This window comes from Zea mays, chromosome 2 (genome assembly GCF_902167145.1).
Source record: "Zea mays cultivar B73 chromosome 2, Zm-B73-REFERENCE-NAM-5.0, whole genome shotgun sequence".
Lineage (NCBI taxonomy): Eukaryota > Viridiplantae > Streptophyta > Magnoliopsida > Poales > Poaceae > Zea > Zea mays.
This window is the reverse complement of record NC_050097.1, coordinates 46183995-46195629: the sequence shown is the minus strand read 5'-3', so window position 1 is coordinate 46195629 and position 11635 is coordinate 46183995. Positions and strand designations below refer to the sequence as shown.

The following is an 11635-nucleotide window of genomic DNA, read 5'->3' as shown; positions in this document are numbered from 1 at the left end:
GTGGTAAAGAATGATCCAAATATGCCAAATTTGAATCAAAAACAAATTTTTGTTCTCATTTGCATTGATGTTGCACTTCTTTGGTTGCTTTTTGTTGTGTTGGCATAAATCACCAAAAAGGGGGAGATTGAAAGGGAAATGTGCCCTTGGGCCATTTCTATAAGATTTTGGTGATTAAGTGCTCCACACAAAAATGCTTTGAGTGATATTTGTGCCAAAGACTCAAGAAGTGCAAATCAAGATTAAAGGTATGTTTCTAGACTTAGTACTTTGTTTTGAAGACTAATGTATTATGTCTGAGTGCTAGAAACAGGAAAAATCGTTTTGGAGAAAAGTTGGCTATGTACAGCCAAAAGGCTGCTCGGTCTGGGTGCACCGGACTGTCCGGTGGTGCACCGGGCAGTGTCCGGTGTGCCAGGACCAGTCCCGATGAACAGCGTCTCGGGTCTCGACGGCGACGTACGGCTATAAATCACCGGACTGTCCGGTGGTGCACCAGACTGTCCGGTGAGTCGTCTGCGGCGAAGTCGCCGCTCTCGGGAAACAGTCAACGGCGTACGGCTAAAAATCACCAGACTGTCCGGTGGTGCACGACTGCACCGGACTGTCCGGTGAGCCAACGGTCGGCCGAGCCAACGGTCGACCGCGCAATCCGCGCGTGAAGCGTGGGCACGCCAACGGTCGGCAGGGGCACCGGACCGTCCGGTGTGCACCGGACAGTGTCTGGTGCGCCAACGGCTCCATTTCTGCAACGGTCGGTTGTGCCAATTTAGGAAAGCAATCTGCACCGGACTGTGAACAGTGGATGTCCGGTGGTGCACCGGACTGTCCGGTGCGCCACCCGATAGAAGACAAGAATTGCCTTCCCAGATTGCTTTCAACGGCTCCTAGCTGCCTTGGGGCTATAAAAGGGACCCCTAGGCGCATGGAGGAGAACACCAAGCATACTTTGAACATTCTAAGACTCCCACACTCCATCTTCACACATTCGATTGACATTCTTAGTGATTTGAGCTCCGTTCTAGTGGTGAACTTGTTGCGTTTTATTTGAGCTCAAGTCTTGGCTTGTGTGTGTGCGTATTGCTGGGATTTGTGTGTGTTGCTTCCCTCCCTTACTCTGGTGCTTTCACATTGATATTTGTTGTAAGGGCGAGAGACTCCAACTTGTGGAGATTCCTCGCAAACGGGAAGAGTGATAAGAAAAAGGAACACCGTGGTATTCAAGTTGATCATTGGATCACTTGAAAGGGGTTGAGTGCAACCCTCGTCCATTGGGACGCCACAACGTGGAGGTAGACAAGTGTTGTACTTGTCGAACCACGGGATAACTCACGTGTCTCTTGTGATTGCTTTTTGTGTGATTATTAGTATTCGCAAGAGCTCGCTTTATAGTCACTTGGAATTATCTCTCTAACACTTAACCAAGTTTTGTGGCTATAAGTTTTAAGTTTTTACAGGATCACCTATTCACCCCCCTCTAGGTGCTCTCAGTGAGAAGCGGGTGTTGCATTTGTGCAGGCGTCGCGCGTGAAATAGGGTGGGGTGAGAGCGATGTGGCGACGTGTGATTGGTCCAACTAGCTGACGTAAGCACCACGCGTACTAGTCGTTGCAACTATTCGTTTGTGACAGTTTGGAATCCCAAAAATAAAAAAACTACAAATAATCACAAATTTTATATCTAGTCCATCTATAAATACCCCCTACCCTATTGGAGGTCATTGCACACATCATTTCATCTCATTTCTCTCCTCCAAACTCCCATTTTCTACTCATATTCATGCCATATCTAACTTGAGCCCAAACTCAAGTGAAGGAGACAAAGGTGCAATTCATTGGGAGCAACCATGGAGGAGGCTATGCTCAAGCTCGATGAAGAATTGTTGAGCCAGTCCAAGCGTCGTCAACGCTACATCAAGGGTGATTGTGAGCCTGCCCATGACCGCCTTCATCAGGACTACTTCGTCGATGATTGTGTGTATCCTTCGAATTACTTTTGACACATGCATCGCAAGAGGTGACAGCTTTTCTTGAGTATTATGCATAGATTAGGTGAATACTCTCCATATTTCACTCAAAGAGAAGATGCTCTGGGCTGGCTCGGTCTCTCTCCCCTACAAAAGTGCACCACCTCTATGCGCTTGTTAGCCTACGGATCCGATGCAGATTCGATAGATGAGTACTTAGCTAACCATATCAATTGCATTAGAGTGTATAGAGAAGTTTTGTGAGGGTATCGTTCACTGTTACGGGGAGGAGTTCTGTCGTGGACCAAATGTCACGAATACTCAATGTCTACTAGCAAAAGCAGAAGAGCATGGCTTTAGGCATGCTAGGAAGTATCGATTGCATGCATTGGCAATGGAGGAATTGTCTGGTCGCCCATACCGGTCAATTCACAAGGGGGATATCAAAATCCCACCATCATATTAGAAGTTGCATCATATGATCGATGGATCTAGCATGTTTTTTTTGGGTGGTCGGGTCAACAATGGCATTAACGTACTCAGTCAATCACCATTATTCACTGATGACCCGATGATCTACTACAACGCACCCCAAGCCTAGCAGCCAGGATTCAAATGGACACCGAGATAATGAACACATCAATGTATACATAACTCCAACATGATTTGGTTGAGCATGTGTGGGAACATAATCATCATTAGATTTATATAATTTTCTATTAATTATTATGTATTTTTTTAATTGTCATGTATTTTCTTCTAATTATTAAGTACTTTATATTTTTTACTCAATAAAAAATATTATGTTTGATGATTTGTAAGCGTTGAAACAAATCTATGTGCTTACTTAATTTTGAAATAAACAAAGTTGATGTGGTTTTGGACTAAGTCTATAGTCTGCTATAGGGCTATACACGACGAGGAGAGTGGAGTCGAGATCTAACATAGAAGAACGAGAGGATGGTACACCGGCACCAGCCTAATTACAGCGTTGTATCATGAAGACTGTAGGGCAAGATACATTCTACAATAGGCCAGGCTACGTTGTTGACCTCTAGTTTGAGGTCTGCCCAGACGAATTACAGGGTCCCAATAGCTAATCCTAGCTCAGAATTACAAAACCGTGGCTAATTGTCACTTGCACCTCTATACGATGAACAATTTACATGACCATTGGCCGCTGTCGACATTCTTCGCTAACAGTCCCTTGTCATCACTACCTGCATGAGCTACTGCTACAAGCCTTGCCGAAGACGCCGTCGCCGGTGTGGTACCTAGAGGCGATTGAATTTGGCCGACGGTCCATTACCGCATTAGGTCCAACATATGTACGCATGGCACCATCCAAGTTCCAACATCTGTCTATGTCCAATGGTAATCCATGTATAGAGGAAGTGCTGCTACAATGACAACTGCAACAAGAGTTAGCTCGTCACACCGCTAGGTGGTCGCCTCAAGATGACTCCTGGCTTTAGTCACTATTCACTTGACCCGCTATTTCTTGACGAGGAGTCTGCACATGTAAGAATACAATGTTGATTGCCCCTAACGCACTGTGGATTTCGTAAGCTGTATGAAAAAGAACTAGGGCAGTTTATAGAAACAGAAAGTTTATACCTCGCGAGTGACGCTTCCCCTCCATCGCCTCTTTCTTTTCCTGGCAACTGTGACAAAGGAAAGGGCCATCCCAGGGACGCAGCTTCCCTGTCTTTGACGAACCCTCGTGTATGGATATGCCTTGGCCAGACTCCAAGTCAATTTGACAAATTGCACATGCAAAAAGCTTGAACATATCTCGGACAGGATATTCAGAATTAAGCCTGCATTTTGGGGGAAAAAACAAGCTTGTTTTCAACATTTTATGAGTCTATGGCTTTCTCACAATATTGCCATGATAGCTCTTGATGAGATACTGGTTCCTTCCAACAAACATCTACTTCCATTTCCGAGACATGCAATGAAAACACTACTGGAAGCAGTTACGTTTTGGGGTTGTCCTAAGTCAACCATTTCAAAATTTGGTTGAATATTACTTTCTATGTGTTGAGTTTGGATATTTGAAAAAAAAATGATGAGTATCGTCTCGAAATATAAATAGTTTTGTAAGAGAGGACACTAGAAAAAGTATTGTTTTGGAGACCAGGTCAATGTTCAAAATGTCACTTAGAGACTCGAGTAATTGATTACTCTGTGAGGAACTGCACGGTTAATTAAGTGTTAATAGAACAGCATGCACTTAATTGAGGACAAGCATAGCACACAGTCACAAATTGTAATACTATTGAGTATTGACTACCCTTTAAAAATTCAGCCCAAGGATGCAATACCCTGGTTTTTTTCAATATTTTGTGAAGGTGTTATATACTCCTACTTGACAACAGCAATCATTGATCATTATGCTCTATCAGGAATTTAACTTTTGTAGACAAGATATGGTATCTGGCACTATCAAACAAACTAATGTATTTTGTGTTTCGGCACCGCACATCCAACTTCCGCATGAAGGTAAAATACTTCTGGCCCAAGTGGCATCACGTTAGTAGCAGGAAACATCATAATTCTTTATTGTAGTAGTAACTACAAATATCTTAGCCAGTACTGAAACAGTGCTACATACGAAGCACAATTTATAGTACAATTATTTGGCACCTATTATGCATCCGTAATCAAGATGAGATAAGGGCACAAACCTCCTCGAAAGGGATGGGCATCCATCCTCAAAGACCTCCTCCACGAAATCTGGCTCGGGATAATTATCCTTGTCAGCGAGAGACAATGAACCAGATGCCGTTTTCCTTAAGAAGAAATTTTTTAGAAGGACAAGGCCTTTTCCTGGCGTTTTTGGAGATTCTATAGTGCATTTTTGTTTCTCTGGTGGTATTATGTCAATGACAATGCAAGTTGTATCATCTCTCAATCCTTTTGATTCAACTGCTTCCTGCAAACAGTACACCAGTTAGGAACAGTACAACTGAGGATTTTAGACCTTGTGTTAAGATGGGCTGGGAAGGGTACTAGTGTTGTACTTTAACAATTTGCTCGGCTGCAGCCTCAGGAGGAAGCCCCCGTGCACATCTAAAAGCCATTTCCGCAGTCAAAGCATCCCAAACACCGTCACTTGAAATAATAAGACGACCTCCAGCGTTAGACAGCTACAAGCATTGCAATACAGCATTATTTTTCAAAATATGATCAGATTAAAATGAACAAAGAATCACTTCAGAGAAAATCACAGAATAGTCCTCTCAGAAAAGAAAACATAAATGTAGTTGGATATAACAATGAGCAAACTTTGCAAACAAAGGAAATGAGAACAAAATCTGGCAGTCAGTTTATAAATACTGGAAATATATGTCCTGACAAAGTGATGTGTCATCTGACTAGTCAGGTAACAGGTACAGGATAGAATTTACTTTGACCTCAAACGTTAGAGCTAATTTACAAGGATAGGCTCATATAACAACAGAAAATTCAGATGATAATGAAAATATCCAAACAGCACAGCTTCTGGTATTTGAATGTGATATCACTACAGCAGGAGTTTACAATTCAGTTTTATCCAAAAATGGTGTAAAGTGACTTTCCAACAGTGTACCTTAATTTGCTTCACATAAGGAACCGGAATGATAAATTCACCTACGTCCTGATCACCAATCGATCTTGAGAGGCATAGACCACCTGGCCAACATCTAAGGGGACCAATCTGGATGGATAAAAAAAGGAATAAAGGATCAAAAGAGGGTGTGAATCACACCTACAAACCAAAAGATAGGACTCTAAAAGGAAAACCTATGGAAGATGTCCAACATACAACAGGTATTAAAATGTTCAAGCCGGTACTCAATACAGTTTGATACGTCAGTCATAGATTAAAATAATAAAAAAATAAGCATAATTGAGAGTTGGTGGCTAGTTGCACAAGTGTGATTTCAGCAGGCCGTGCAATGGACCGTGCAAAGTACTGTTTTGCACTGTAGAATACATTGTAGATTATATTGTTCACAGAGTGGAGTTTAAAATATGGAGTGAGATAGGGAGTGTGATAGGGATTCTGCTAGAGATAGTCAGAGCTCCATCCAGCTAAGCTCCCATCTAGCACGACTTAAAGCCCCGCTTAAGGCTAGTTTGGCAACACCATTTTCTCAAGGATTCCTATTTTTCAAGGGAAAATGAACTAATTTTCCTTAAAAATAGAAATCCTTTGAGGAAATGGGGTTCCCAAACTAGCCCTTAACCAATGAAAATGTCATACATCTAATAGCTTGCTATAAACCAAACCAGTCACAGACAGGCAGCAATCTGCCGAAGTTTTTTTCAGAACAAAGAAAACACCTTTAAAAAAGCAGTTCTCTGCCTCAGAAACTTCAACAAAAAAAAGTATTAAATATTTCACCAAAAACAGAAAAAAATAAAAGCACGTTAGCTGTTTTCCAATAAAGAAACCTTTTTTTGGCTACCAACTGCATAAACTAGATGGAAAACTTTGGAGTGAGTGAAAAGGCAAAGAGCAACCTCAGCACCACCGACAACATTTAGCCTTCCAACTTCACCTCCGCATTCGGTTACACGTCCAACCCTACAAATCAAAAACTAACAAGTCAGAAAAGCCCAACGTGTAACCAGCTGTAGAACAACAGTGCACGGTAAGAAAGAAGTCTTACTCCTCTTCATTAGCGTCAAAGCGGTGGTCAGCCGACAAATAGTAGATGGATCCCGCAGCATCAAGGACACAACGTGAGTCACCAACGGACGCAACAGTTACAACGGAGCCATCAATTATGGCAAGTGTCACGGTTGTCCCCGAGGAATGAGCTGAAAAAAAAATGTACACGGGACAGGCCAACAAGGATCAGCACCATCAAACCATTTACACGGTCAATTTGAAACAATCCCCACCTAACGCCTGGCCATAGAGATGCCAGGATGGCAATAGATGTGCCGGTACTCTACTCAACTAGTAGTACATGCGCGGTACTTGCTAGTAGTTGGTAGTGACAAGTGAGGGTAGCAATCAATTTAGTTCCATGAATCGAAGGAATTTCAGTTACCTTTAGTTTGAAAATCCTTGTCGGTCTTGACGAACCCGGCGACGAGCGCCCTTGGGAGCGCGGCGAGCCAGTCGTCCCTGCTCAGATCGGCCGGGACGCAGCCGAGCACGTTGGCGAGGAGGTGCTCCTCGGCGTACACCGCTGCGGCGCTCCCGTTATGCCCGTCGAACAGCTGCAAGAGCGAACGAGACCAAGCACCGGCGAGGCGCCCTGTCAGCACGAACCCGGAGCATAGTAGCAGACTAGCATTGGGACGCGTAAGGTAAGACGGGTCCGGGTCCAGGGAGGTGGGCAGCGCTTACGGCGAAGGCGGAGAAGGAGGTGGACGGCGCGCCGGGGCGTCGCTCGCAGGCGGGCTTGAGCAGCGCGAAGTCCTCGCCCTTCTTCGCCCGGCAGGCCTGCCCCGCCGCGACCGAGGGCCGCTCGCCGCCTCCCAACGCGGCCCGCTCCGCCGACGCCTCCCGCCGCAGAAAGTCCCCGAGCGCCACGCTCCCGGCCCGCCTGATCCTCCCGCTCCGCGACGCCGACATCCTTAATCACAGCCAGATCCCGGCGGCGGCGGCGGCTGTAGCAGATCGGGCGAGCATCGCCCCTCCCTCGCCTTGGCCTTGCTGGCGCTAGCGCGCTGGTCTAGTCTGCTCGGGGGAGCACGAGCACGAGGCGCGCACTAGCCTTTTCCGCCCGCTCGCTGCCTCGCCTTTTGGGGTGGTGGGGAGGGGGGATTGCTCGGCTGGCCGGGGACCCCGCTGCCCGCTCGGCGCGTTGCGGTTGCTTTGCGGGACGAGGGAGGGAGCGGCGGAGCGGGGGCAAGCGAGCGACCTGTCACATGGGGCGCTCGGTACAGGACGCGCAAATCCAGCCCGCTCCCACGCGCGCCGGCCCCTCGCCCTACGAAATGAAATCCCGAAAAGCGGCAGGAGGGAGCGCGCGGCCGCGTGCGTTTTTAACTCCGGGACGCGGCAAGCGGGTGGGCGTGGGTCTGGGTCAGGTGGGGGAAGAGCGAGTTGATCGGGTGTTCGCGTGGTGGCACCTGGCCGGGGGCAGTGGAAGCACCGGTCGTCCAGGTCTTCGGCAGTGTCCTGTAGCTGTACATCAGCAAGAATTTTCTGCAGCATGTGGCTGTGAAAGCATTACTGTCCTACGAACGAGGCAGGATCGGTCGATCGGATGTGCATTTAGATTCCCGGAACCATTTTTTCCCCGAAGTCCAGCGATAGGGTTGGTGTGGTCCTTCTCCACTGGCCGATGCACGGATAATGGGGATAACTAACATGGCATCCGCAAAACCCGCGGTGGAGCCCAGAATTTTTAAACTGTGCATTTTTAACATAAAAATATGCACCAAATTAATTATAGGTGATATAAGATAAGGATAAGTGCAAATGGTTTTTATTGTCGTTTATTTAGAAAGATAATTCATGATAGTTTGTTCTTATACTTTTCTAACCTCTATTGTCATCTACATATAAACACATAGATTTTGTGTTCAGCTGAGCCAGGGATGGTCGCCTACTCGCCTGCCGCCTGGCAGTATACTGAGACTCGTCGTTCCGTTGCTTAACAGTCAGTTGCTTACAAGTATACAGAAGTCGGATCCACATGATTACAAGTATATTAGTTACATAATTTTATCTAGTCCAGTATGATAAAATTTTAGGTTAATCAAAGCTACAGATTCTGAACAAACTCACTTTTACTATCAAAACAAAGTTGATCAATTCTCGTTAAACTCTGTCACATGTCTTATTCCATTAATATGTCAAAATTTGTAAGTCTGACTAGCATGATTCTAGCCGGGTTAGTTGCGTATTTTTACTTTGTTTAGTCCGATAAAATTCCAGGTCGAACGAAGTTACAGATTTTGAACAATCTCGTTTCTACTAACAAAAATAAAGTTGATTGATTATCGTTATATTCGGTCACAGATGTCTTGTTTCTCGTTAATATATCAAGATCCGAAAGTTCGATTATTCCAGTTGCGTTAGCTGAGTTGTTTTAGTATCTAGTTTAGTATGATAGTATATCTGATCAACAATCTTGCCTTAGTAGTAAAACATAGTCATCTCTAGTTTTGTGAAAAAAAAATGAATTGATTTGATTTTGTAGTTAGGAGGAGATGTGTTGTAATTATTTCTGAGCTTCCGCAACGATTCAACACTTTGATTATCTATTATTGTGTCGTTCGATTCTACAGTTAGGGATTCCATGTGACATATAGAGGAGAAAACTTCTATTAACTGTTGAGATGAAAGCCAGCGTCAACGGGGGATAGGGTATTTGCTGAAGATTCCAAGACTGAAAGCAAAGGGCAGTCAAGAGGAGCTAGCTTTTTCGTTCGGCTTTGTTTGCCAGTTTGCGTGGATGCAACCGAGAACCGACCGACTCCTCGTTTTCCTGCCTCGCGTCAGTTTGGCGGGATCGACGCGAGCTGGTGCCTCCATGACTGACTCGATCCAGAACAGCAACGCCTCTGCGCTATTCCATCCTGTCACCTCAATTTCGAGGTCGGGACGACTGATTAAAACCCTATTCTATTTGTTCTTGCAGGATGAAAGGGGCCCCTGCTGTGTTTTTTTGTATACTGCTGGCTTTTGCTAGTGTCTCTGTTCATGACTCGGTGGCGGGTGGAGACCGGAGGGCGCGACGCAGCCGGCAGCCCGTGCGAGGCCGGCCGGCCACCGATTGCAACGACGTCGTCGCGCTGCCCAGCATCTTGCTCCGATGGACGATGGACGTGACGGCCGACGAGAGCCACGAGACCTCGTCGCCTACCACCGAGAGCTGATACGATGTGCACTAGGAACTTCGTTGGAGTTTACAGCAGCTGAAACGCATTTAGTAGTGACAGCAGGCCGGGCACATCGGAGAACTGTGTGCGTGTCAGCGTGTGTGTGATCAGAATAATCGGTTTCAGGCCCCAGTTTCAACGACAAAACCCGAGATGGCCAGCTGGTATCAGCGACGGAGCTGGTAGCCTGCCCTGGAACACCTCCAAATGGCCCGGGAATACAAGAAAGTTCTGCTAGTACCAGACGAGACTCGCTGGGACAGACGAGCTTTTAGGCTGATTTGATGACCAGAGATCAAGTAGGGATGTATAGAGAGAAATTTCATTGTTATTTAATTTTGAATGACCGAGCGCAGGAGAAAATCGAGCTGTTTTTTATAGCCTGAGCGGATGAGGCTGATGATCCGGATCCGGCTGTTGGTTTGGTTCCGGGTGGCAGCTCATCTGGGTTCACTACTTCCAAGTCGGAACATGCGCGCGCGTTTCCTCCAAAGTATGGTAGCTGTACAGGGAGTATCTTCGCTTCCAATTAAAACGGATTATTTAAAGTATTGTAGCTGTAATTTATAGAGATAAAAATATTATAAAAATAGTAAAAGTCGATACGAATCCAAGCCAAATAAACGGCTTTGTTTAGTTTCGCTGTTTCAGCATTGAAACAGCTGGCAGTGCTTGCTGCTGTACCACCAGGTGCCACCATGCCAGGAATGCCACAGCTTTCGAAAGGCACTCGATGAACTTTTTTTTCTCGCACCAAGTAAACGCTCACGTATGCTGTTTTGTTACCCAGAGAACGATACTACCAGCGTGATGATTAGGTGGTGTTGGGTTTTTAGGGACTAAATTTTAGTCACTTATTACCAAACACAAGGACTAAAATGTGTTTGTCAATTTAGGGGTTGTTTAGTTAGAGGGACTAAAAATTAGTCTCTAGTTTTTAGTCCTATTTAGTCCTTTTTTTTTGCCAAACACTAGGACTAAAATATAGACTAAAGTGATTTAGTCTTTAGTCCTTCACATATGTGCTAAAAGGAACTAAACCATATTAATTCCACATTTACCCCTCATTTAGTTTAATTGTACTAAGGGGGTGTTTGGTTAGAGGGACTAAAGATTAGTCTCTAGTTTTTAGTCTCATTTAGTCCCCTTTTTGCCAAACACTAGAACTAAAATATGGACTAAAATGATTTAATTTAGTCTTTAGTCCTTCACATAGGTGCTAAAAGATACTAAAAGCCCATAATTATCATGTTGCCCTTACTTTTTTTTATAGAGAACTAATATTATGAGTATATTCTAAGGACATTTGAGTCTTTGGACAATGTATTTAATGACTTTAGAATCTGTTTAATCCCTAGAACCAAGATTACATAATTAAAATATAAAAGATAAATAGAGTGTAACTCACCTTACATATAAAGCGTGAGTTTCTAAAAAAAAAGACTCAACAGGTCACCTTGGTCTCATGGCTATTCAAGATTACCAGAAAAAAAAACAGCAGGCCTTCCTGCTATTACTGTTTGTAAGCAGACATGGTTAAGTAATTTTCAATGATAAAAAAGGCTTCCATGGTAGACATGTGAGGCTTTCAATGCTGAATAACGTACCGCATACATAAACAGATTGAGCAACCATGACCTAGCATGCAGTAAACAAACAAGAACAAGACAAAGGTTATGGAGCAGAAGATCACATCATGCAAGCGTTCAACGTGTAAACAAGAGTGTTCAGAATAACCACTGGGCTTCTAGGAGGCCAAGCATTTAACACAGATCAGAGGAGGCACAGGAAGGTGTTTTTTGGTTGGTGAAAAAAAAAATCAACAAGCTAAAA

At 44.7% G+C, this 11635-nt stretch overlaps 1 protein-coding gene across 1 annotated transcript; it reads right to left on the bottom strand.

Moving 5' to 3' along the window:
• Window positions 1-2928: 2928 nt before the first annotated feature.
• Window positions 2929-7670, bottom strand: LOC100284946 (catalytic/ protein phosphatase type 2C). Its single transcript, NM_001157841.2, has 9 exons — window positions 7317-7670; window positions 7015-7186; window positions 6628-6778; window positions 6479-6542; window positions 5562-5669; window positions 4993-5118; window positions 4657-4904; window positions 3584-3786; window positions 2929-3479 (listed from the first exon to the last, which is right to left on the bottom strand). The coding sequence occupies exons 1-9, from the start codon at window positions 7542-7544 to the stop codon at window positions 3445-3447; spliced, it is 1335 nt and encodes a 444-aa protein (NP_001151313.2). The 5' UTR covers window positions 7545-7670; the 3' UTR covers window positions 2929-3444.
• Window positions 7671-11635: the final 3965 nt, after the last annotated feature.